The sequence below is a fragment of the Muntiacus reevesi genome, chromosome 16, assembly GCF_963930625.1.
Source record: "Muntiacus reevesi chromosome 16, mMunRee1.1, whole genome shotgun sequence".
NCBI classification, from domain to species: domain Eukaryota; kingdom Metazoa; phylum Chordata; class Mammalia; order Artiodactyla; family Cervidae; genus Muntiacus; species Muntiacus reevesi.
The window spans coordinates 35,629,495-35,657,401 of NC_089264.1; the positions used below are offsets into that span (position 1 = coordinate 35,629,495).

General features: G+C 36.4%; 2 protein-coding genes and 1 pseudogene across 13 annotated transcripts in view; 1 reads left to right on the top strand and 2 right to left on the bottom strand.

Annotated features, from left to right (window-relative positions):
• NCAPG (non-SMC condensin I complex subunit G) overlaps nucleotides 1-14,215 on the top strand; it is a 44,685-nt gene extending 30,470 nt beyond the window's left edge. The window contains exons 15-21 of the mRNA XM_065907529.1: nucleotides 7,770-7,951; nucleotides 8,220-8,394; nucleotides 10,583-10,744; nucleotides 10,979-11,117; nucleotides 11,441-11,524; nucleotides 12,998-13,073; nucleotides 13,995-14,215. Coding sequence (XP_065763601.1) covers nucleotides 7,770-7,951; nucleotides 8,220-8,394; nucleotides 10,583-10,744; nucleotides 10,979-11,117; nucleotides 11,441-11,524; nucleotides 12,998-13,073; nucleotides 13,995-14,118 — 942 coding nt within the window. The 3' untranslated portion in view covers nucleotides 14,119-14,215. The remainder of the gene's footprint in view (nucleotides 1-7,769; nucleotides 7,952-8,219; nucleotides 8,395-10,582; nucleotides 10,745-10,978; nucleotides 11,118-11,440; nucleotides 11,525-12,997; nucleotides 13,074-13,994) is intronic.
• Nucleotides 1,499-1,887, bottom strand: LOC136148084 (cytochrome c oxidase subunit 5B, mitochondrial pseudogene; annotated as a pseudogene).
• LCORL (ligand dependent nuclear receptor corepressor like) overlaps nucleotides 14,047-27,907 on the bottom strand; it is a 167,866-nt gene continuing 154,005 nt past the window's right edge. For 11 of the 12 annotated variants that reach the window (XM_065907511.1, XM_065907522.1, XM_065907524.1 and 8 more), the window contains one exon: nucleotides 16,436-16,589. In XM_065907511.1, coding sequence (XP_065763583.1) covers nucleotides 16,576-16,589 — 14 coding nt within the window. In that variant the 3' untranslated portion in view covers nucleotides 16,436-16,575. Of the gene's footprint in view, nucleotides 16,590-27,907 lie in introns of all 12 variants that reach the window. The other variant, XM_065907523.1, reaches the window with a different exon arrangement.

Below are 27,907 nucleotides of genomic sequence, written 5' to 3' on the forward strand. Positions count from 1 at the left end.
ATATATATATATATATATATATACACACACACACAGAGAGAGAGAGAGAGAGCGTGCATGTGTGTGCGAGAGCACAGCTTCTTTATCCATTCATCTGTCAATGGACATCTAGGTTTCTTCCATGTCCTAGCTATTGTAAATAGAGCTGCAGTAAACATTGGGTTATATGTGTTTTTTTCAGTTTTGGTTTCCTCAGAGTATATGCCTAGTAATGGGATTGCTGTTTCATATGGTGGTTTTATTCCTAGTTTTTTAAGGAGTCTCCATACTTTTCTCCATAGTGGCTGTATCAATTTGCATTACCACCAACAGCGCAAGAGGGTTCCTTTTTCTCCACACCCTCTCTAGCATTTATTGCTTTTAGATTTTTTGATGATGGCCATTCTGACCACTATGATTTAATATGTCATTGTAGTTTTGATTCACATTTCTCTATTAATGAACGATATTAAACATCTTTTCATGTATTTGTTAGACATCTGCATGTCTTCTTTGGAGAAATGTCTGTTTAGGTCTTTTGCCCACTTTTTGATTGATTGTTTTTGTTGTTGTTGATTTGTATGAGCTGCTTGTATATTTTTGAGATTAATCCTTTGTCAGTTGTTTCATTTGCTGTTATTTATTCCCATTCTCAGGGTTGTCTTTTCACTTTGTTTATAGTTTCCTTTGCTGTGCAAAAAAGCTTTTAAATTTAATTAGGTCCTACGTGTTTTTTTTTTTTTTTTTTTTAATTTCCATTACTCTAGTTGGTAGGTCATAGAGGATCTTGCTGTGATTTATGTCATAGAGTGTTCTGCCTGTGTTTTCCTCTAGGAGTTTTAGTTTCTGGTCTTACATTTAGGTCTTTATCCATTTTGAGTCTTATCTTTGTGTATGGTGTTAAGATGTGTTCTAATTTCATTGTTTTACACGTAGCTGTCCAGTTTTCCCAGCAGCACTTACTGAAGAGACTAGCTTTGCCCCATAGTATATTATTTCCTCCTTTGTAAAAAATAAGGAATCCATAGGTGCATGGGATTACCTCTGAGCTCTCCGTCTTGTTACATTTGTCTGTATTTCTTTTTTTGTGCCAGTATGGTCTTGATGACTATAGCTTTGTAGTATAATCTGAAGTCAGGAAGGTTGAACCCACACCCCTTGCAGTAGAAGGTGGAGTCTTAACAACTGGACTTAACTGCCTGGAAGGTGGACCACCAGGGAACAACAATTAATCAAATTGTTGGTTTTGCTATTGAGTTGTAGTAGAGTTCTTTATATTTAATTCTGGATATTAATCCTTCATCAGATAAATAATTTGCAAATTTTTTTTCCCATTCCGTAGGCTGTCTTTTCATTTTGTTGATGATTTCCTTTGCTGTGGAGATGATTTTCAGTTTGATATAGTCCCACTTGTTTATTTTGCTTTCATTGCCTATATATATATTTTTTTTGGTAATGACTAGTCTTTACTGGAAAGAAGAAATTCCATATCACATTCTGAGTGCGTTACTGTAACGGCTCAGTGGGCCAGCTGGTGTGGCGCCAGCTTGTAATGGGTTCCACAGCTGGGGCAGCGCTGGGCCTCGCCTTTGTGCAGCCAGAACCAGATGACGTACTGTTGTCTTCTTCACAGATGCAGCCTACTATCCGCTTGTTGGTGATGGAGGGGACTAAATTAGGGTCTTCCTTGGTACCTGAGGTTGCCTTTGGGGCAAGTATATTGTATGGGTCCTGTCCCTTGCGTGCAGCCAGCATGACCTCCCTCTCCAGCCCAGTCGCCTGCTCTTCATCAGTAGGAACACCGCCTCCAGACGCCGTAGAGCGCACCACGGAGACTCCATTTGGACCCCGGGCCCTCAGGGCCTGGGAGGCCAAAGCTCCAGCTCCGCGGAGTAACCTTGACGCCATCACACCAAACACCAGCACTTCCCGGAGCAGGCTCTCATTGCCTATATTAAGGAGCTTACTACCCTCTGTTTTTTCTGTAGGAATTTCATGGTTTCATATGGTAATTCCTTTAATTTTTTGAGGATCTGCCAAACTGTTTTTCATAGCAGCTGAACTACTTTACATTCTCAGTGTACCAACAATGAACAGGGGTTCCATCCTTATCAACACTTGTTATTTTAACAATTTTATTGTTTGTTATTAAAATTAATATGAGAAAATTGTTACTGAAATTTTTAGCTACTTTAGTAGATTGGCTTGGCACCTCACTGTAGTTTTGGATTATATTACCCTAATGACTAGTGATGAGTATCTCCCTGTGCCTTTTGTCTATTTGTATGCCTTGCTTAGAGAAATATCTACTCAAATCCTTTGCTTATTTTTTAATTGATATTTTTATTTTTTTAATAATGTTCTTAGATTTTTATGAAGTTTAGTTTTCGATGAAGACTAATTTATCTTTTGTTGCTTGTGCTTTTGGTGTTTTTTTTTTTTTTTTGCTTTTGGTGTTTTGTCTAAGACTACGCTGTCTAATCAGAAGTCATGAATGTTTATCCTTTTGTTTTCTTCTAAAAGTTTTACTCCTTTAGCTTTTGATTTAGATGTATTAGTGCATTTTCAGCTAATATCTCAGTAAATGGTTTGAGGTAGAAGTCTGATTTCATTGGTTTAACTGTGGACATCCAGTTGTCTTAGGACCATTAGTTGAAGAGATTATTCCTTTCCTACTGAATTGTTTTAGCACCATTGTGGAAGATCAGAGAGTCAATTGATCATCAGTCTATGGGTTTATTTTTGAATTCTCAATTCCTTTTCATTGTCTGTGTCTGTCTTGGGCCAGTCCCAAACTGTCTTGATTCATGTAACTTCACAGTAAGTTTTGAAACCAGGGAGTTGAGTTTTCCAACTTCAGCTCATTATTTTCAGTATTGTTTTGGCTATTTGAAGTACCTTGAAGTTCTTATGAATTTGAGGATTGACTTTTCCATTTCTGCAGAAAAGTCTGTTGGAATTTTGATAGGGATTGCATTGAATATATGTTTGCATTGGGGCAGTATTGCCATCTTAATGGTTTCCAGTCTGTTAACTCAAATGTCTTTACTTGTGTTTAGGTTGTCTTTGAGTTCTTTCAAAAATGTTATATAGGTGTCTGGGTCCATGTTTTTTACTTCCTTGGTTAAATTTATTCCTATATACTTTATTTTGGATGCTATTGTAAATGGAATTATTTTCTTAATTTCTTTTTTGAATTGTTCATTCATATTGTATAGAAACTCAACTGTATTTTTGTGTGTGGATTGACTTAATTTTGTATCATGCAACTTTGCTGCATTCATTTGCTAACTTGCAGTTTCTCTGTGTGTGTATTCTTTGGTATTTTCTCTCTGAAGATCAAGTTATCTGTGAAGAGACAGTTTTAATTCTTCCTTTTCAATTTGAATATCTTTTATTTCTTTTCCTGGTCTAATTGTTCTTGCTGGAACTTGCTGTGTAGTCTTGAATAGCAGTGGTTAAAGAAGGCATCCTCGTCCTATTTCTGGTCTTATGGGGAACGTTTTCAGTCTTTGTTGACTATAATGCGGATTCTTCATAAATGCCCTCTATCATTTTGAAGAAATTATTTTTATTTCTCTGAGGTTTTTTCCCCTAATCATAAAAGCATGTCTTAATTTTGTCAAATGATTTTTCTGTATGAGTTGAAACGATCCTGTGATTTTTTTTCAATTGCTATGGTACGTTATAATGCTTCATTTTCTTGTATTGAACCACCCTTGCATTCTTTGGATAAATCCCACTGAGTTAAGTTGTATAATCTTTTTAATGTGTTGTTGGATTTGGTTTGCTAGTAATTTGGTAAAGATTTTTTGCATTGGTATTCATAAGGAAAATTAATCTATAGTTTCCTCGCATTGTCTTTGTCTGCCTTTGGTGTCAGGGTAATACTGACCTCATAAATTGAGATAGGAATTGTTTTCTCTTCTTCTGTTTTCTCGGAAGACTTTGAGAAAGATTGATATCAGTTCCTCAAATATTTGGTAGAATTTACCAGTGAGCACGTCTAGTCGTAGACTTTCCTTCTGGGGAAGTTTCTGATTCACTTGCTCAGTCTGTGTGTTGATTGGTGCGTTCAGATGGTATCTCTCTTCTTAAGGCCCTTTTGGCAGTTTGTGTGTTTCTAGGATGTGGTTCCTTTCATCTAGTTTGTTTAATTTGTTGATATTCAGTTCTTAGTATTATGTTTATAATCCTTTTTATTTCTGTAAGGTCAGCTGTAATGTTCCTGCTTTCATTTCTGATTTTAGTTGTGTCTTTTTTCTTTTGTCACTATAATTAAAGGTTTTTCAAGTGTGTTGATCTTTTCAAAGAACCAACTTCCAGTTTCATTGAGTTTGTTTTTCCTTCTAATTTTCTGTCTCTTTTTTAGTTCTTTAAGATGTAAAGTTAGCTTATTGGTTTTAGATTTTTTTTAACGTAGACATTTACTGCTATAAATTTTCCTCTGAACACTTTGGTGCGTATCAAAAGTTTTTGTTTTTTATTTTTATTCATCTAATTAAGTAGTTTCTAATTTTCATTTTGATGACTACTTTGACCTGTTGATGTGTAAGAAGAGTATATTGTTTAATTTACATACTTGTGAATTTTACAGTTATCTTGTTATGCTTTTCAGGTGTTTTCCATTGTAGTTGGAGAAGATACTTTGTATGATGTCATTTTTTATGAATTTATTGAGACTTGTTTTGGGTCTAATACAGGCTTTATTCTTGAGACTGTTCCACGTGCACTTGAGAAGACTAGGCAGTCTACTGTTGTTGGGGGGAGCGTTTTGTATATTTGGTAGGTTTATGGTGTTAAGTCCTCTACTTCCTTTTGGTCTGTCCAACTGTTCTATTCATTATGGAAAGCGGCGTATTAATGTCTTCAGTTACTGTTTTCAAGCTGTCTTCTCCCTTCAGTCCCATCAATGTATTCCAGATGTTTTGGGGCTCTGTTGTTTCTTTTATGTTTGTAAGTATCTTTTTGATGAGTTGACCTTTTTAAAATTAGCATTTAATGTCTTTCCTTACTGTAACAGTTTTTGACATCATATTTTGACTATAAATTGGTTGAAATAAGTCCTTATTAGTATTTTCTTAAATTTTAAGTTACTAGCCAAGCAATAAGACTGACTTCTTGTTGGGAATTATCCAATGCTATGGGTTTGCTGACATTGCATAGATGTCAGTAGAAAACTTTGAACAGGAAAACTGTTTGACTGTAGATGAATGAGTTTTTTTTTTTGTTTTTTTTTTAATAGTGCAGGTTCATTAATCTCTTTCTGGCTTCACTAGATTCTGTGACTTTGATTTTATTTTTGTCATAACCACTAAAAAAATCTTGACTTTCTTAATGTCCTCTAGGCCATATACAAGTTTTTTTTACATGCTTTAACGACCTGAAGTCCTGTCCCAATTCAAATTCCTATGTTAGAAATTTTAAATTTAAAATTTTTATTTTAAATAAAATTTATTTAAAATTTTTATTTTACTCTTTTATTTTTAATAAAATTTATTTAAAAATTTTAAATTTTAAATTTTTAAATTTTAAATTTAAAAAGATGAAAGGCATGCAGCCTTTGGAATTGGAGACTTACAGACTTGTGTTCTGGTAACATCTTTGAATCTTCAATAAGGTGTTTATTGTTTCTGGACTGTTTTTTTATCTTTGAAATGGGAAAATGATGCTTATTCAGTGGGCTGGTTCTTTAATTTAGTCAGTAAGTACTTGACAGCTATTTATGTGCCCGTCACTATATGCTCCTGAGAGTACAGTGCTGGGTGGAACAAAGTCTCTGCCCTCATGGTGATTTTGAGCCCTAAATGAGTTTGTGTGTGGAAAGTACTCTTTCCACAGTACTCTGGCACTTATTAATCTTATCAACCTCTATATTTTTCTTTTTATTTTTGAGTTTGGAAAAAATTTCTGAAATAGTTTTTGTATTTTCTCATTCATCCCTTCTGTCCCCTCTAGTTTAGACTTGTCTTTCATTCCCAGATTATGACCTGTCAACATTGTTGTTGTTCAGTTGCTCTGTTGGGTTCAACTCTTTGCGACCCAATGGACTGCAGCACACCCAGCTTCCCTGTCCATTACCAACTCCCAGAGCTTGCTCAAGCTCTTGTCCACTGAATCGGTGGTGCCATCCAACCATCTCATCCTGTCATCCCCTTCTCCTCCTGCTTTCAATCTTTCGCAGCATCTGGGTCTTTTCCAGTGAGTCAGGTCTTTGCATCAGGTGGCCAAGCTATTGGAGCTTCAGCTTCAGCCCTTCCAGTGAATATTCAGGATTGAATTCCTTTAGGATTGACTGGTTTGATCTCCTTGCTGTCCAAGGGACTCTCAAGAGTCTTCTCTAACACCACAGCTCAAAAGTGTCAATTCTTCAGTGCTCAGCTTTCTTTATGGTCCTACTCTTACATCCACATGACTACTGGAAAAACCATAGCTTTGACTATATGGACCTTTGTCAGCAAAGTAATGTGCCTGCTTTTTAATATGCTGTCTCGGTTGGTCATAGCTTTTCTTCCAAGGAGCAAGTGTCTTTTTAATATCATGGCTATAGTCATATCTGCAGTGATTTTGAAGCCCAAGAAGATAAAGTCTCTCACTGTTCCCATTGTTTCCCCATCTATTTGCCATGAAGTGTTGGGACTGGATGGCCATGATCTTCATTTTTTGAATGTTGAGTTTTAAGTCAGTGTTTTCACTGTCCTCTTTCTCTTTCATCAAGCTGCTCTTTAGTTCCTCTGGTTTTTTTTTTGCCGTAAAGGTGGTGTCATCTGCGTATCTGAGGTTACTGATATTTCTCCCGGCAGTCTTGATTCCAGCTTGTGCTTCATCCAGCCCAACGTTTTGGATGTAGTCTGCATATGCGTCACAGAATTTAGTTAAATAATCTATGACTTGTCAACATAATTTTCCTGAAATCTCATTTGTCTAAGTACTCTTTCAAAAATCTTCAACTATATCCTACTTCATTGAGGGTGAATTTCTTTACCTAACTTTCAAGGTCTCTTTAATCTGATTCCTAAGAAAACTTACTTTCTATCTGTAATAAAAATAATCACTGGCATTTGTTAAGGGTTTACTGTGTGGATGGCGCTTCTAAGAGTTTTACATATATTCTTTGTCTTCCGTGATAAGTACTTCTGTTACCCATTTTATATATATGAAAAAAGTGAGGCACAAAGAAATTAAGTAATACGCATAGGATCAGATTATGCAGCTAGGAAGTGTCAGAGGCTTGAATTTAATTCAGGCTCAGTAGCCAGTATTTTTAATTGCTACTCTTTTATACCTGTACCTGTTTGAATACCACTACCTCTTTTTCATTTTTTTCTCTAGTTTTGTTTTGGTTACCAGGAATGCCTTTTTCTTCTTGTGAACCTTCTATTCACATTTTACCTGTTATTCACACATATTGCCACTCCTGCCTGTGGAACTTTCATTTATAACCTTCTCTGATGGTAGAGACCGTTATTGAAAGTTTTCTGTATCTTAGCACCATGGTAAGTGTTTAATACATGTGGTTTTGGTTTCTCGTTTCACAATATTACCTTTTGGTTCTTTTTGTTCTTCTGAAGAGTTGAAAGGGAATTTATAGCTAGAGTAATAGTTTGTCACATAGCCTTAACCTAAAAAGAAATAAAGTCCTCTTATGTGCCTTTAAATAATCATAATAGCATGAATGATTTTGGATAAATTTATATAAAAGTACTGTAGGATGGGCTACAATGTAAGGCCTAAAAGGGAAGTTTTAATACAAATAAAAATTTTCTTTTAATGAAAGTCATTTTTAATAGGTGTCTGAACTCAGGACAGGAGCTGCAGAAGGACTAGCCAAGCTGATGTTCTCTGGACTTTTGGTCAGCAGCAGGATTCTTTCTCATCTTGTCTTGTTATGGTACAATCCTGTGACTGAAGAGGATGTTCGACTTCGACATTGCCTAGGCGTGTTCTTCCCCATGTTTGCTTATGCAAGCAGGTATTTAGTCACATTGATAACCAAAGTCCAGCTTGAAATTGAATCTAGGCTCCTCATGAGTCATATTTATAGTATTTTGTTGTTAGTTTTCTTTTTCTTCAGTAGTAAATGAGAAGAATTTACCTAGATTCTATCTACCTGAATTATTTGGCTCTTTCCTAGATAAACATGTACTATATCTTGATAGGGTGAATTTTACAGATAATGTTGTTTTTAAAGAATCATATGCTTTTTCTTTGCTAACATACCTTGAATTGTTTTTCAATAGGACTAACCAGGAATGTTTTGAAGAAGCCTTTCTGCCAACTCTGAAAACACTAGCCAATGCCCCGGCATCTTCTCCTTTAGCTGAAATAGATATCACTAATGTTGCTGAGTTACTTGTAGATTTGACAAGACCAAGTGGGTTAAATCCTCAGGCCAAGAAGTCCCAAGATTATCAGGTGGGTGGTAAGGGTAGTAACTAGCACACAGGTCACTGTTGTTTTGGTAAAATAATCCTTTTGATAGTTTCTTTAAAATAGAGAGGCTGCATATTGATCTTGGAATTTCTGGTGTATGTGGTAGTACATAACACTAAGAAAAGAAAAAGGCTTTTGCAACTATGTTGGTGGACCTAGAAGGTATTTTGTCTGAAATAATTTATTTGTCTGAAATAATTCAGACAAAGACAAATACTCTGTTAATTACTTATTTGTGGAATCTAAAAAATAAAAAGAATGAATATGACAAACGGATATAGAGACTAGTGGTTATCAGAGAGGAGAGGGGAGGGATAAGATAGAGATAAGGGATTAAGAGACACAGACTACTATTTATAAAATAAACTACAAGGATATACTATACAGCACAGGGAAATGTAGCCATTATTTTAAAATAATTTGAAATGGAGTATGATCTATAAAAATACTGAATAACTGTTATGCACCTAAAACTAATGTTGTAAATTAACTACATTTTAATTTAAAAAAGCCTTTTGGGAAATGGGGAGATAATCATATAAAAATAAAAGTGCTAACATTTTTGCTACTGAACAGAAATTATCAAAAATTCATCATTTTTACCATCTGCTCCCCACCTCATGCTGGCTGTCACTCATTCTGAATAATGACCTGTTATGTAGGGCTCATTGAGTACTCAATTATGGACTTACCTGCTATGTTTCTGATACAGGGAATGGGAATTCAAAGGATGAAACTCACCTGAAGCTTAGTTTTGTTTTTAATTTAGAGAAGATACAGTTAGTGCATACTCTCCCACAAATTAAATTAAACTGGTTTTTAATCCTTTAATATCATTTGATCAAACATTCACCATATTGAAAATTAATGTTATGAATTATTTCAGATGTCAGTGTATTAAGTTGAAGGTATTGGTCTTGTTTTAATTGATATTTAGTGACTGCATACCTCATTTGAGTTACTAAGTTACATGTTATTAGAAGATTACAAAAATTAAGATATGGTAAAGGTCAGTGATACAGGTAAGTGCTTTAGCATTTTAAAAGATGGCAAGTTTCATGTGGTTTGGATGATAAGTTCAGCATTACTAGTTTTAAATCTCGCTGAGTAAATTTCACTTAGGCCTTGTTTGGATTTGAGAAGTGGTTTGAATAGAGAAAAAGACTTAGTACAAATGATCAAATGTAGCTGGTTTTACAAGTCATGTTGGGGAACTGGAAAAATCATTATAGCTAAGGATCCTGAATAGGCCTGTTAGGGCAGAACATTAGGATAGGGAATTTGGAGTTGACTCTATTTGCAGAGAGTATAATGAAAGGCTTAAGGGGATAACAGTCATTATTGGGAAGATTAATTTGATTGTCAGTTTCATTAGGTGTGGTGAATTGGTAAGAGGAAGAGAGAATATTAATAAAGAGAGCAGTTAAAATTTTGGTTTTGGAGATAAATGCTTGTAGAAAGAGAATAGAAAGTAGTAGTAAAAAGTAGTAGAAATTGACAGAAAAAAAGTTGGTGGTATAGAAGCCTAGGAGAAAGAACTTTGTTTTAGGCTGGGGAATTGGAGGAATCCAAGATAACTCTGAGGTCCTAGGTGATGGTGACTGAAGACCTCAAGAACCTGTTGACATTAGGGTGTACTCTGATGAGCAGCATCTTGGAGGAGTGAAGATTCAATCTTAAGGAGGAAATAGATTGGGCAGAGAAAGAAATTGAATCTTAAGATTCAATCTTAAGATTAAGAAAATGCAATCTTAAGGCCTCAGCTGATCTCACAGGAAGTTCCAGAATTGGGATTGTTCTTTGCTTTGTCCAGAATTGAGATAAGGCTGGGCTGTGTACCTGTACATCTGCCAGTTACTCAGTGTGGATTAACTCTTGGGCAGGAAGTGTGATCTTCAGCAAAGCCCATTATTTTGTCTTCAGTCTGGTTCAGTCTACAGCTGGGAACTTTTAGCCTCTAAAACTCATGGTAGCCTGGAGAGTGAATGGTTCAGTACACATTGTACCACAGCATCTACTATAAGAAGGGGAGCTCACATGGGGAGGAGTATGTTAATTTTGTTTTAGACATTTTGGGATTATGACAAGATCATTAGTTGGAAATGATATGTAGGACTGTATTATAAAGATACCATTTCAATTTATCAGTATTTTTCTCTTGATTTGCCAGGCCTTAACAGTTCATGACAATCTGGCTATGAAAATTTGCAGTGAGATCCTAACATGTCCACATTCACCAGAAGTTCGGGTCTATACGAAAACTTTGAGTTCTTTAGAACTCAGTAACGATCTTGCTAAAGATCTTCTGGTTGTGTTGAATGAGATTCAGGAAGTAAGTAGTTTCTAGTCACTCTTAATGTGTATGTTTTTTTAATCAAAGTAGAATTTACATTATATTTGATTTATACATACATTAGTACTTGGTGCTCATTTCTTAAATATTTCCTTCATAAATAGAATTTTTAGAATGCTTTATTCATTTTATCATTATATAGTTTTTTTAAAAGGTTAGAAAATGCTGCATTAAAAAATATGCTACATAAAAATTTTTTTTTTTCTATTACAGCAAGTAAAAGATAGAACATGTCTAAGAGCTTTGGAGAAAATCAAGATTCAGTTAGAAAAAGGAATTAAAGAACATAGTGACCAAGCTGTAGCAGCACAGGATGACATCACAACTATGACTGCTCTTCAGAGTGAAGATGGTAACGATATCGTAACCTGAGTATAAGATTCTCCTCAAACATATAAGTGATAGATGTCAGAAATGGAAGAAAAGTTTTTCTAATTAAATTCACTTGGGAAAGTGTGTTAATATTACTGATAAGTGTTTGTTGTACTTGTATAGATTTTTTTGTGTACATTTCTCACCATAATACCATGCCTACTATGTTCCTAAGAGTTTTGCTTGCTTATTTGCCAGTGTTCACACTTGGGACATATATTTATGGTACATTTCAGTAGCTGCTGCTGGGACTGATTGTCACTGACTTGCTCATATTTTATTATGTATTATTTCCTTTAATAGAAAAGAGTAAAGATGTATACATAACTCCTGTCAAGGAAGTAAAAGCAACTCGAATGAAATCCACTCAGCAAAAGACCAACAGAGGTAATATGGATTGTCTAACTTTACAACTTTTCAGTTCTGGTATCCAATGAAATACTTTGTTTCCTTAGGTAAGTGTAAGGATTTTTCATTGTCTTACATAAATTTCTTTTTGATTTGTTTCAGCTTATATTAGGTTTTACCTTGTGTCTAAAAAAGGTACTATCTGTTGCTTCAAGTGCTTTTGATTGAAAGAAGTATGATGCAAAAGGTCTATTGCAAAGGACTGTTTGGGTTAAACTAAGATTTATTTATATTATCAGTTGTTTGTTGTCTGTCCTTTATATGATTAAGCATTTTTGTCCCTTTTATCCTCCTAGTATTTTTCTGGGCTTCTATTTTCCTTTTATTTAGTATTTTCCCAGAAATTTTCCAAGGGATATCCAACAATAAGGGATTTGTTGGAATAAAGTAAACGTTGACTGTTTAGGGGTCACTTAGAAAAAAATCTGAAAATCAAGGTCTTTTTAATCTTTTATTATTTTCTTATTACAAAAGCAATGCATGCTTGTTACAGAAGAATCAGAAAACACATTCAAGCAAACTAAAGAATGCTAATAATTCCATTCATGAGTCAAGCATTAAAAAAAATTTTTTTTGAAGCCCTTTTCTATTGAGATTTAATTATTTCTAAATGGAATCTGGCCATGATATTGTTTTGGAGCCAGTTATTTGAATGCTAATTGCTAGATATTGTTCCACATTAGTCCCATATTGTTGGATGTTTTCTTAGGGATAACTGCATTAGAAGTTTACAAGCAAATATGTAATGTTGGAAGAAAACAAAAGCAAAAAGTCTCACTTGAATATTTATGGTATATAAATTTCAACCAAATGACCACACAGAATAATTTGGCTTTGATCCAGATTGCTTTTAGTCAGATATACAAGAATTCCACCTCTTATTTTTTTAATAGCTCAAATTTATGTATGGTTTTATTATTATAAATGAGGATCATCACAGGCCACTTTACTTTGTAACTTTGTAATTTTCTATCAGGTAGAACTTTTGTAACCCCCTCCAGCATATAAAATATAAAGGCTTTGATTTTATTCTAAAATGTTGTAGGACACACATTTGAATTGACCTTGTAATTTGAATATTTCAATATTCAAACTTGAATATTTTCTTATAAAATTTAAGTATTTTACAAGAAACCATACCTTACTGATTAAAGTTCTGTTCCTTTAGGACCTGTTTTATGGGCTTAATCTATCTTTCTAACTTTATCGTTAGATCTATATATACCTTGTGCCGTAAGGGGTATACTCTTTATGTAGCATTTTTCACATACTTCTTTTCCCCAAAGAAATTTAACAAAATTCGCCTCCATATAACTCAGTTTCCATCTTTTTCCTTGCCTATTGTCAGAGCTTACATAAGAAATTAGTAAAATTTTAATCTTATTTGGGTTCCATTTCTCTGTGGTAGGTTTAAAATGAGCAATTGATAATGAGTTATATACTGTCTTTAAGGACGGAGAAAAGTGATAGCTTCAGCTCGAATGAACAGAAGACGTCAGACTGTTGAGGCTGAGGCTAACTCTGAAAGGTATGACATGTACATCTAGAATATGTAAAGAAGCCTATCTTCATTTTTAAAAAATTATCTAGAAGTTAAAAAAATTGTAGTTTGCTTATACTGTGAATATATAACAAGATAATCTGAACATGTATAGCTTTTTAGATTATCCAGGAGTATTTGACTTCCTCTGATGTGTGTGCTTTTCCTATTGGTTGACATGACTTTTAGTACTATGTAATTATTTTTATGTTCTTTCAAATTATATTTCCATTTATTCATGTAATTAAAAGATCACGTATGTATGACATCTCTGTATTTGAACTGGCAAACTACTGAGGTTTAGATTTGGGTCTTCTACATTTATAACGATAGAATAATTTTTGCCTGTAGCTTGGATGGTGTCAGTGGTATAATTTATTTTTGATTTCTGCCAATAAGCCTCTGTTGGAAGCTGAATGTTTACAGGTGTCTTGTGTTCATTCATTCACAGGTAAAATGTATATATTTTCAGTATGTAATTTTAAAGGTTTGATTAAATTGAAATTATCTTTTGGGGATACTTGCTGTTTAGTGTTTTAGGAATTTATTTGCCCAAATAAATAGAACTTATTTTTTTCACTACTTGAATATCCCATAAAATTCTTGGGCAGTTGCTATGATTCCTGTTTAATTATAAGCTTCATTATAGAAATTTAAATTTTTGTTTTTTGCTTTATTCTGTATAAGACCAGGTTCAAGGTAGATATAAAAAGAAATTAGTTAGGTTTTCCATGGTTCACTTAGCTGGATAGCCAGTCAGTGTTTCTTGGTTGTGAGATTTTAGTTTTAAGCTCAATTGAGTCAGGATATCAATCACACACTGATAGAATGACAGAAACAAAGTTTTATTTATAAATAAACTGGTTTTAAAGCTTATATTTAAATTGGTGTATTTCAACATCTGTTTAGTGATCATGAATTTCCAGAGCCAGAATCAGAAATGAAGATGAGATTACCAAGACGAGCCAAAACAGCAGCACTAGAAAAAAGTAAACTTAACCTTGCACAATTTCTCAGTGAAGATGAAAGTTAGGAGAAGAAATGATGGAGGTGGAGTCCTTTGAGAAATGGCCTTTAAAATTATGTTCAGTTCTTTGCTTTAATAAAGTTATCCTTGTATGAAAATTAAAGTCTGATTCTTGTAGAAATTTCTGGTGTGCGATTCCACATTGTTTTATCCTGTATTGAATCTATATAAGTGTGCTTACTGGTCCATCTGCTATCAACCATGGATTTAATAAGAATCTAAGGTGGGCCCAGGAACCTGCCTTTTAACAGGCCTCCCAGGTGATCCTTATGAATTTTCATGTTTAAAATCATGGCATATGGGCAACATCTAAGTGTAACTAGCTGGCTGCTTGCTTTGAGAAACTTGATTTAGCTGTGGCATATCCAACATAGATAATAACACCGCAGAATACATTTTAAAAATGACATCTTAAGGACAAATAAATACCACAAACTAGCCAGAAATAAGCTTATTTCCAGGGAAGACTAGTATGATGAACCAGAGTCCCCAGCATCCAAGTTCAAGTTATCATTTTGATAACTTTGTGATCCTTACACTTTAAAATATTTTGATAATGCTACTTATGTGGGTGATTTTTTTTCCCAAAGTGTTTGCATGTGAGAGCCCAAGTTTGCTTATGTTATGATGGTTCCTTGGTTAGGGAGATGTTCACATGTACATATTAATGATGGGGTTTTCTGTGTTTGGGATGTAACAAAATATTTATTGTGAGTAATTAAAAAATACTAGTAGGAAAAGAATGTGACAGAAAGTTCACTAGATACTAATTTATGAGCACTATTCAACTGTAAATTTATTTTCTGAATAAAATTGGCACTTGCCTGACTTAAGAAATTTACTCTGCCAAATCAGTCCCCTTTCCTTGTGTTAATATCCAACAAAACATCTTTTACCCTCTGATAATCCTATTATTCAGAACAGAAATACCCTAACATTGGATCTGTTTTAATAATTGTGCTTTTTTAAGGTTTATTTCTGAGAGGCCATTTCTTTAAGGTGATGTACTCTGATGGAGCTGAAGTTAAGACTGCTGTGCTTTTCTGGGCCAGATTGCCACGTTACATATGTATAAATGCTTTATACAACTTAGAAATATAAAAGGAGCCCAGAAGTTACAAAGAATGCTTATTAAGCTAAAAGGAAAATGAAGATACGGTGGTGACATAAAACTGAAAAACAGATGATTGTTTTTCATTCTCTTGGCTGTCTTTTCCTGTGCTTCAAATTCTTTATGTAAGCCTTTTTGTTAAATCCCTGTCATTTAAAGAATTATTTGAGGGGTGGGGTAAGTAGGGATAAATAAGGTCTTAAAAGGTATGCCATGAGTAAAAGTCTTTAGAATCTCAATAAACCAAATCCCTTTTAATCCATAGCTATCCAAAGGGAATCAGCCATGTTCTTACATACTTACATGGACCCCCATACCACAGCTTGCTTTTCTCTGGCATGGGAAAAATAACTTTAAGCACCAAACTTTGAGTATTCTTACTATTCAAGTTTTAGACACAATCACATAAGCCAATGATGAAGCTATGCTTTGCACTACTAAAGGAATATTATCCTCATTTTAGGACATCCTTTTACACTTTAAAATAAATGGCTAGAATACAATTAAATCAATAGATGTAAATCCATTTACCATTTTTCATTCAAAACTGATAACTTACAAAAAACCAAACAGTATTCTTATCTGCAAGAGGCACAGATATGCTAAGAGTAAACATGCAGTTGTGCCTTTGCTCTTAAAGCCCACAGACTTCATAGGTTTAAAAGTACAGAGATGTAACTGATCAGATTCTCCCTATGAGTGAAACACTTGATGATAAACTATGATCAATTTTCTATACATATATAACTTTGAAAGAGATACTTCTAAGAGAGAACTTTGCCTTTTACCAATTTGCTTCGAGGTAGTTGGTATCCACCTGTTAGACAACCGTTCATGGGTCAGGTCATCAGAAATCTTTACAACACTAGCCTTCTAAATTTCACAATGCATTATATATTAAAACTTTGTGTACAGAAATAAAACTGGGGACAATTATATATTTAGGGTGTAAAAAATTCACAAAATACCATTAAAAAGAGAAACATCAAAATCCATTTGTACTGCAAAATTCCACAATGGTCTGGCATAAAACATGTAAAAAATACAAAGAATATAATCAAAATGATTAATGCTAATGATTTTATAGACAAATCACAAGACCAGAAATATTTCAAAATCAATAAATGCTATCGGCAGAAAGAATGTTGATGTACAAAATAAGGATAGTGCAAGAAGAACTGCAATCTATTTCTCTTCACTTTTGAGATTTTGGTTATGAACTGTACAGCTTGCGAGAGATGCTGCTGTCAACTTCAGATTCCATTCAATGGGATGATTAAGGCACATCTTAATGGGGCTCAGAGGGCAACTTGCTGGATTCTCATCAGACAAATTCAGTTTCTCATCAGTTTTCACTTGTAGCATGCTGGAAAAGAGAAGTGTAAAGCACTTTAGTTTTGCTTTCATTTCAAAGAAACGATCAACCTTAGAAAACTCAGTAGTTTTACCATTTGGACCTCTAAACAGCATTTGTGTCTTTTTTTTTTTAGCTCCTGCTGCCTTAATGAACTGAATGCAACATAAGTAATTAAGAACTGACTCAGATACCCCTGGACAAAAAGTAGCATATATGGATTTCATCAGTATCCCTCAGGATATCTGACCTACTGAGCTTGGCCGAATTGAACCCTTTTAACTTTTCCTTTAACCTTCCAAGGATCACAGACACTTTGACCACAAGAAGGAATTAACCTCTGTTGAATGCCTACCATATTCTAGGCACATTCACATGCATTATCTCACATTTCATTAACAACCAAGCAAGGCTGGTATACTGTAAGCCCATAAGAGACAATAAAAGTGAGTCACAGAGTTACAGTACAAATCAAGTCGCAGGACTGCAGCTGAAATACAGTCCTTGCTCTTGCTCCTCTACTAGCTCTGATGAGAATCTTCTCTAAAATCACAGACTTAACAGTCCAGAGGTAGCTAGCCACGCCACATGTGATGCACATGTAATCCCAAGTCTTAAGTATTTTAACGAAAGTCAATTCACATCTTGAGATGGAAGTCCTTATGTTTAGAAACAGCTTGATATACATTAGCTCATTTGACACGACTGATGAGTTCAATTGGGCTACATCACTCCTAAGCTTTCTCTAACTGCGTGTCAATGATTCTGCCTGTGAGTAAAGAGGAAGCTTAGCTGTGTAGTAAAGTGGCTTACTAGAATTGGTAAATGGCAGCAGCATCCAGACTTTGCTAGCAATTTCCTGATCTCTCCTTGCAACTTCAAACAACTGACTCATTTGTCATTCCATAAACCAGAGATTTCACCTGTTAAACAGTATTTTAACAACTACCATGTTTTCACTGAGTTTCTCCCACATTGTTTCACTGAATGACATGATTTCAATTTTTATAGATATGAAACAAAATAACAGCTTAAAAGACTACCAATCAAAGACAGTAAATCACTTAAAGCCAAAATTTAGAGAGATGATTAATGACAGTAATTTTTACTTCCTCCTAGGACTGCCAGTCTTCATGTTTATTGGTATTTTCAAAACGCAGTTTGATGTATGCCTCTTTGAGAAACTAAAGGAAGCTATACAAACACAATGATATTAATTGAGGTATCTTGGTAGGTATGTATATCAGGTATCAAACTCCCAAATAAAAACAATGGCATGGAGCAACAAATCATGGTCATAAAAATTTCTCTTCTGTTTTCTTTTTGCTATCTAACAAAGTATTCATTACAGAGTAATACTCAATAACTATATTATTATTCTTTTCAATACTTAAAGACAGATTTTTAAAGTTACTTTTTTTAGAGAGTAAACTCCAAATTTGGGAACACAAACTCCAGAGGTGCACAAAACTATACAAATGCATGGAAAGAAAATATCAGTCAAGAAAAAGAAATAAATGTTAGTACCCACATACAGATTGACATGTTTAATTAATACATACCTACCAAAAACGCAAAATTTGGACACCTGTGATCTACAGAATACTAAGAACAGAACACAGCCCTTATTCAGGCCTTACGTATCATCTGGGTTCTTTATTTGATATAGACAGGTCTTACTTTGGATAAGTACCTCTCCTAGCTTCCCTCCCCTTTCACCAATGTATGTAGTGTTAAACTAAATTTTACATTTGTCTATAGCTCCATATGGTTTTTAAAGCATGGTGACTGACTCTCATTAGATCATCAGAAACAGGACCGAATAAGGCAAAGGTTGCCTGCAATGATTATGTAGACAGCTCAGCCTATTTTCAATACTTAAGTTGTTTCACTCACCCTAAGACAGAGCCCCTCTCCACCATCTGAATAAAGGTTTACAGAACATGTGCATTTGGAAAGTATGAAAGGAAAAAATAATTTTTTAAGTCATGGAAATCCAAATAGTTATTTGTGTTTAATGATTAATGATTACTGATAATTCTAAAATGTTTTTTCATATATACAACTCTAATAATTTAAATTTGTTTTACTTATTACTGGAGGTATGTGATGGTTCATTTCTGTCATATAGACAATAACTAAGCCAGTCACATTGCAGAAAACATTTTAGTGTAATCAAGACAAGTCTAAAAATGTCACTTATAATGCAGTTGCTATATACCAGGCATGATGCTACAAGCTTTTCTTACACTGACCTCATTCAGTTTTAATAATCATCCACTGAGGCTCAAAAAAGTAAAATGTCTGACCCAAGGTCACAAAACTGAGTGAGTCTTCAGGGCCTATGATCTGTTTATGCTATCCTGCATGCTGACTCTTGGGTTGTGTTCTGTCATTATTCTCCCTTGTTACTACCTACTTATCTATTTCTTTAAAATACTTAATTTCCATGTCAGGTCTACAGCCATAACCTTATCCAAGAGACCTATATGTTTATAGCATGAATTTTCTTTAAAGAGGGAGCTGCTAGTCATATCTTTTAATTTCTCAGTGTGAGAAGAAAATGTCAGGGCACAGACTGACATGAGAGCTACCATGAGTGTTCTTTAGGTTGAGTTTCAGGGGACACAAGTTATCTTTTCAAAGGAAGAAAGAAGTCAAGCTATATGCATGGATAGGCAACTCTGACCTAGGATTTGGAATTTGAAGAGTTACTATAATGTCCCGGAAACCATCAAATTTGAACTTATTTAATGCCAGTGGGTGACTTGGTTTATTTTCCTCTGGAATTGTGTCTTCTATTGTAGTAGTAGTTTAGTCACTAAGTCGTGTCCAACTCTTGGTGACCCCATGGACTGCAGCCTGCCAGGCTCCTCTGTCCATGGGATTCTCCAGGCAAGAATACTGGAGTGGGTTGCCATATCCTTCTCCAGGGGATTTTCCCAACCCAGGAATCAAACCTGGGTCTCCTGCATTGCAGGCATTCTTTACCAACTGAAATTCAGTAAAAAAAAAAAAAAAAAAAAATTTCACTGATAGCTGTTACAGCTCAGCACTATCTTTGGGTCTGATCTCTCCACAAATCTGTCCAAATAACATGAAAGGGCTGTCAATGTGCAAAACTAGAGCAGAGAACCTTCATCAGGTAGACAGGTGTATTCCCATGTTTTTCAGTAGTAAGTAACAAAAATGAAGTCACTGGTCTACTGGAATATAAATTTGATGGTTCTTAGGTTCTAGGAGGCCAATATAGGACCCTGCCACACGAAAAAAATGTTTCAGTTCTACATGGAGCTGGCATGTGTTCACCATCCTATCTAGCTAATATATTAGGAATATAAAAGTGTATTTTAAAGGGTTTTGCAGCTTGGTAAGGTGGTGGTGGGCAGGGCAGGTGGGGAGGAGGGACTATTCATAAAATACCAGAATTAAAAGCAGTAAAAGGAGTAACCAAGGACAAAGGGATTACAGAGAAGGGAAAGATTAATCCTAGAAATGGATTAACATTTGAAATAGGTCTTTAAGAATAAGCATTTCAGGAAATTGGGACAGAAGGAGATTTTAGATCCTGAGTTCTGATCCTAAATCAAATCATTCACCTGCTGAGTGTACACTCCTTAGCCTCTAAGCTTCAATTTAACTGCATAGTGAAGATAGAATATCACATCTTAAGGGTAATGTGATTATTAAATGAGTTTATGTAAATAAAGCACCTGGTATAGGGAATGCATGTAATATGCCCGATTGGACACATAGTAAGGAGTCAATAAATGTGAATATTAGGACTAATAACAAAAATCAAAATAAAACATTACATGTGTGGGGATAAACTATGGCAGATACATATATAACCTGTTTTTGCAATTTTTACCATATGTTTCCCCGGTGATTCAGCAGTAAAGAGTCTGCCTGCAATGCAGGGGACTTGAGTTCTATCCCTGGGTCAGGAAGACCCCCTGGAGGAGGAAATGACAACCCACTTCAGTATTCTTTTCCTGGAAAATCCCATGGACAGAGGAGCCTGATGGGCTACAGTCCATGGGGTCGCAACAGAGTCAGAAATGACTTAGCGACTAAACAAGTAATTTGTATACAGCAGGTTAATTTTGAATCTCTGGGCTTGAGGAGGATCAAATGTAAAAAAGCAATAGCATGTAGCTAGGTAAACATGTCAACCATGAGGTTTAACATGACCAAATAAATCCTTTCTCTTGCTGGAAAACTGAGTGTTAGGTTGTACAGCTGTTGTATTTGTTTGTTTTTAAAAGATGTAATTTATCTGAAGAGTAAAATTGCCTTTTGGTAAGACACTGATGAATTTTAAGGCTTTGGCAGATTGTTAAAGTGGGAAATTTTAAGTCAGCCATTTCTCTGGATTTGCTTTTGGTTATTTGATATGGTTATCTGGAGAAGCAGAAGAACCAGGTGTTTAGGAGCAAGACCTTGAAAGTCAAGTCTTAGAATAGAATCCTAGAGTTGCAACTTGCTGCTACCAATTTTAGAAAAATTACATTTTCAATAAAAGATCACACATGGTACACGCAGTATGTGCTTACTTAGCACTACCATGATTATTAAAGAGCAAACCGAAATAATCAAAAATTGAAAAGAAGACATTTAGAATTTAATCATTTCACTAAGAAGTGAGATATCTACCTGAATTTTTAGCTAAATGGAATGAAGGAAACTATAGTCAGATCAAAGGTACAAAACAAATTTTCTTCAGGATTCAATGAACAGTTTGCACTGCTATGTGATTTGGAAGTGATTCTCAGTCTTGTAGGGATCCCTGAATTTCTTAGTAAAATTGCATATTAGTACAACTGTGCCTAAAGCAGTATATAAAATAGGCATTCAAATATCCAGAAACTACATGATTCAGATACCTTTATAAATAAAATATAAAATTTCAGTAGTAAATTAATATGAAAGTAAAAGCAATTAGGAAGCTGTTTATCTAAAATAATGCCAATTAACTGTAGACAATCACAGAACCTGGCATGATGTAAATGTTTTTGACCCTGTTCCCATAGGCCTTCTCAGGAACTTATCAATGATCATCATCAATGGTTCCAACCCTTCTTAAATATAACATCTGTGGCAGATTAATTACATTAATGACTTCGTTTCTTCATCCATCACTGTATTCACTCTGCCCTATTTGACCATGCCCTCCCATCCTGACCCACCTATGTGATGTGCTCTGGCTTAATGGGATAATAGCAAACATGCTATTTATAAACAGCAAACATGATGCTAGCTGAAGTTGAGAAACTGGACATTTATGTTCACTTTTACACCTCTGCTTCTGCCCTGAGAACATGCCTGGCTGGCTTGCTGGATGGCTCTGAGGCACAAGGAGCAGGGCTAATCTGTTCCACTTGATTGCCAGCTAACCCCAAGACACTGGAGGGAGCCCAGACAATATCCAAAGAACCTCCAGTCATACTTGCCAATCACTGACTCAAATATTTAATTACTCTGAGCTAATGAGTTTTGATGTGGTTTGTAAAATGTAGCAAGTTGTGGCAGTAGATAAATAATAGACCATCTCTTCTCTTTTGGATCCTCACCATCATGTTTAAACAAGTGCAAAGTCCCTCATTCCTTAAAAAAACAACTATGGCTTCACTCAATATTTTGACCAACCTAGACAGCATATTAAAAGCAGAGACATTACTTTGCCAACATAGTCAAAGCTATGGTTTTTGTAGTAGTCATGTATGGATGTGAGAGCTGGACTATAAAGAAAGCTGAGCGCCAAAGAACTGATGCTCTTGAAATGTGATGTTGGAGAAGACTCGAGAGTCCCTTGGACTGCAAGGAGATCTCACCAGTCCACCCTAAAGGAAGTCAGTCCTGAATATTCATTGGAAGGACTGATGCTGAAACTCCAATACTTTGGCCACTTGATGTGAAGAACTGACTTAATTTGAAAAGACCCTGATGCTGAGAAAGAATGAAGGTAGGAGGAGAAGGGGACAACCGAAGATGAGATGGTTGGATGGCATCACCAACTCAATGGACATGAGTTTACTCCGGTAGTTGGTGATGGACAGGGAGGCCTGCCTTGCTGCAGTCCATGGGGTCACAAGGAGTCGGACACAACTGAGTAACTGAATTGAACTGAATATTTTTAGTCAGATTACTTTAATGAGCTGCCGTATACTTGCTATCACCATTTTCTATACCTCTTATTCTTTAACCTAGCTTCCCGGAGAAGGCAATGGCACCCCACTCCAGTACTCTTGCCTGGAAAATCCCATGGACGGAGCAGCCTGGTGGGCTGCAGTCCATGGGGTTGCTAAGAGTCGGACACAACTGAGTGACTTCACTTTCGCTTTTCACTTTCATGCATTAGAGAAGGAAATGGCAACACACTCCAGTGTTCTTGCCTGGAGAATCCTAGGGTTGGCGGAGCCTGGTGGCTGCCGTCTATGAGGTCGCACAGAGTCAGACACGACTGAAGCGACTTGGCAGCAACAGCAGCAGCAGCAGGCAACCTAGCTTCCAGGGCTTTTACTCCATGAAAACAGCACTTACTAAGTCACCAATGAAATAAATCTAACGAAGGATCTTTAGTTTTTTGACCTTTTGGCTTCCTAACAACATTCAACATTTTTGGCTGTTTCTTCAGCTAGGGACTGGATTGTGTCCCCCTCCCTTCCCACCACCCCTCCAATCCCCCATCCTCAGATTTATGTGAGAGATATGGGACCTTTAGGAGTAATTAAGGTGAAATGAAGTCATAGGGTAGGGCCATAATCCAACAAGTCCTTAGAAGAAATGGAGCAGCCCTCACAGTCAGTGAGAGTCCTAAATGCAGTACTTGGGTGCAATCTCAAAAACAACAGAATGATCTATGTTCATTTCCAAGGCAAACCATTCAAATCACAGTAATCCAAGTCTATGCCCCAACCATTAGTGCAAAGAAGCTGAAGTTGAATGGTTCTATGTGGACCTACAAGACCTTCTAGAACAAACACCAAAAAAAGATGTCCTTTTCATCATAGGGGACTAGAATGCAAAATTAGGAAGCCAAGACATACCTGGAGTAACAGACAAGTTTGGCTTTGGACTAGAAAATGAAGCAGGGCAAAGGCTAAGAGAGTTTTTCCAAGAGAAGGCATTGGTCATAGCAAGCACCTCTTCCAAAAATACAAGAGATGACTCTACACATGGACATCACCAGATGGTCAACACTGAAATCAGACTGATTATATTATTTGCAGCTGAAGATGGAGAAGCTCTATACAGTCAGCAAAAACAAGAGCGGGGGGGGGGGCTGACTGTGGCTCAGATCAAGAACTCCTTATTGCCAAATTCAGACTTAAATTGAAGGAGGTAGGGAAAATCACTAGGCCATTCAGGTATGACCTAAATCAAATTTCTTATGATTATACAGTGGAAGTGGCAAATAGATTCAAGGGATTAGATCTGATAGACAGAATGCCTGAAGAACTATGGGCCAAGGGTCGTGACATTGTACAGGAGGTGGTGATCAAAACCATTCCAAAGGAAAAAAAAATGCAACAGTGCAAAACGGTTGTTTGAGGAGGACTTACAAACAGCTGAGAAAAGAAGTGAAAGGCAAAGGAGGAAAAGAAAGATATATCCATCTGAATGTAGAGTTCCAAAGATAAGAAAGGAGAGATAAGAAAGCCTTTCTAAGTAAACAATGCAAAGATATAGAGGAAAACAATAGCATGGGAAAGACTAGAGATCTCTTCAAGAAAATTAGAGATACCAAAGGAACATTTCATGCAAAGATGGGCATAATAAAGGACAGAAATGGTATAGACTTAACAGAAGCAGAAGGTTTTAAGAAGAGGTGGCAAGAATACACTGAAGAATTATACAAAAAAGATCATGATCCAGATAAGCACGATGGTGTGATCACTCACCTGGAGCCAAACATCCTGGACTGCAAAGTCAAGTGGGCCTTGGGAAGCATCATTATGATCAAAGCTAGTGGAGGTGATGGAATTTCAGCTGAGCTATATCAAATCCTAAAAGATGATGCTGTGAAAGTGCTGCACTCAATATGCCAGCAAATTTGGAAAACACAGCAGTGGCCACAGGACTGGAAAAGGTCAGTTTTCATTCCAATCCCAAAGATGGGCAATGCCAAAGAATGCTCAAACTACCACACAATTGTACTCATTTCACATGCTAGTAAAGTAATTCTCAAAATTTTTCAAGTGAGCCTTCAACAGTATGTGAACCGTGAACTTCTAGATGTTCAAGCTGGATTTAGAAAAAGCAGAGGAACCAGAGATCAAATTGCCAACATCCACTGGATCATCGAAAAAGCAAGAGAATTCACTGACAATGCTAAAATTTTTGACTGTGTCAATCACAACAAACTGTGGAAAATTCTTAAAGACCACCTTACCTGCCTCCTGAGAAACCTGCATGCAGGTCAAGAAGCAACAGTTACAACCAGACATGGAACAATATGGTCCAAATCCAACTATCAAGTGTTCCGGAAAGTGACTGGTTCCAAACTGGGAAAGAAGTATGTCAAGGCTGTATATTGTCACCCTGCTTATTTAACTTCTACGCAGAGTACATCATGCGAAATGCCAGGCTGGATAAAGCACAAGCTGGAGTCAAGATGCCAGAAGTATCAATAACCTCAGAAATGTAGATGACAGTACCCTTATGCAGAAAGTGAAGAGGAACTAAAGAGCCTCTTGATGAAAGTGAAGGCTGGCTTAAAACACAAGTGCTTGGGCCTGGTGCACTGGGAAAACCCAGAAGGATCGGGTAGAGAGGGAGGTGGGAGGGGGGATCGGGATGGGGAACACATGTAAATCCATGGCTGATTCATGTCAATGTATGACAAAAACCACTACAGTATTGTAATTAGCCTCCAACTAATAAAAATAAAAATAAAAAAAAAAACAAAAACTCAATGTTGAATAAACAAAGATCATGCCATCTGGTCCCATCAGTTCAGTTAAGTCTCTCAGTCATGTTCGACTCTTTGCGACCCCATGAATCACAGCACGCCAGGCTTCCCTATCCATCACCAACTCCTGGAGTTTACTCAAACTCATGTCCATCGAGTTGGTGATGCCATCCAGCCATCTCATCCTCTTTCATCCCCTTCTCCTCCTGCCCCTGATACCTCCCCAGCATCGGGGTCTTTTCCAATGAGTCAACTCTTCGAATGAGGACACCACAGTTCAAAAGTATCAGTTCTTCGGCGCTCAACTTTCTTCATAGTCCAACTCTCACATCCATACTTAACCACTGGAAAAACCACAGTTCCATCACTTCATGGCAAATAGATGGGGAAACAATGGAAACAGTGACAGACTTTATTTTCTTGGGATCCAAATTCAATGCAGATGGTGATGCAGCCATGAAGTTAAAAGACAGTTGCTCCTGGGAAGAAAAGCTATGGCCAACCTAGACAGCATATTAGAAAGCAGAGACATTACTTTGCCAACAAACATTTGTCTAGTCAAAGCTATGGTTTTTCCAGTAGTCATGTATGGCTGTGAGAGTTGGATCATTTAAAAAAAAAAAAAAATGAAGGCTGAGTGCTGAAGTATTGACGTTTTTGAACTGTGGTATTGGAGAAGACTCTTGAGAGTCCCTTGGACTGCGAGAAGATCAAACCAGTCAATCCTAAAGGAAATCACTGAATACTCATTGGAAAGACTGATGATGAAGCTGAAGCTCCAATACTTTGGCTATCTTATGCAAAGACCAAACACATTAGAAAAGACCCTGATGCTGGGAAAGATTGAAGGCAGGAGGAGAAAGGGATGACAGAAGACAAGATGGTTGGATGGCATCACTAACTCGATGGACATGGGTTTGACCAAGCTCTGGGAGATGGTGAAGAACACGGAAGCCTGGTGTGCTGCACTCCATGGGGTTTGCAAAGAGTCAGACATGACTGAACAACAACAACAATAATCCAATAGGCCTGAAGTTTCTATTGAAAAGGAGACACCAAAGAATGGGAGAGTGTCCTGCAAGCCAGGAAGAGAGCTCTCACCAGAAACAGAATCCTCCAGATCTTAGACTTTCCAGTCTCCAGAAGTGTGAGACAATAAATCTCTAAACATACTCTTACTCTTTTTTTTTTGAGATTCAGTACTGTTCTTCCTCTGCTTCTTCCTGTCAATTCAAGTCATCCCACTCTACCTGGCTAACGCATGTTGCCACTTCTCAAGTTTGAGTCCCATGCTTTCTTTTCTTTTTCTATACTGTCAGCTCTCATCCATACTCAGTTTCTGTTATCAATGATATTCTAGTTGTCTCAATTTTTCTGAGTACTAAACCTAAAGCAACTTTACAAAAATATCCTTGTATCACCTAATTTCATCAGATTTTTACCACTGCCTGTGTTTTCTATTTTTCCCCCTCCCAATAAAATACAAACTTGATCAAAGTATAAATCCCTGTTGGTCTTGCTCGGTATAATCATCATCACCTAGCATATCGCAGTTGGATAAATATTTGTTAAAAAGTTAATCTGGGACATTTTTTTCTGACCATGATGAGGTAACAAGAAGAATCTGCCCTCTCACTTTATAAACAGCACACTAAATAAATGAAATAATGTTTGTAAGATAAAGGATGACAGAAAGTAGAGATGACTGTGATTCCTGAAAAAAAGGAAATAAAAGGTGATAAGTCCTAAAATTTGCTATGGTTTACTGCTTAGAGAGTTTCCACACTGCAATATAGGAGGAACCCAAACAGAGCTTGGGAATCTTCCTGAAAAGGGAAGACAGAGTTTAGATGTAGAGGAGTCCAGGGTGACTAGAATGTGTGGAGTACAGGAAAGAGAGGGGCAGAGAGAGCTGGCTCCAGAGCTCCCTGAGAGTCCACAGATCAATACTGATCAGACATAAATGTTTTCCAAAGCTGTGAAAAAGACCACTGAGAAGGACCAGATGGAAAATACCTAGAGGCCATACAGGACCGGATACAACTGTGTTGCCAGCAAAAAATGGAATGTCCTCTTAGACCTGGGTCAGTAGAGTCCCCAGATAGGCACTGGTGTTGCCTGACTAGTGGAGTGAAATCAGCCACTGAAAGGACACAAACATGGCTTCTGAGAACCTGCGTGGTCTGCCCCTGACATACTCTTCAACGTTCACATGTGACATCATGCTCCTCCTCCTCTCTCGACTCAAGACACACCAGTCAAGTCTTATCTTTCTAATTCCACGAGGAATACCAGCCTCATGTTATTTTCACATTCACTCCTTTCTTCCTGGCAAGTCATTCCTCCCCTCCCCATTCTCTGCCACTTGGCCTAGTTGATGCCTACTCATTCTTCACAGCTCAGTTCAATGGACATT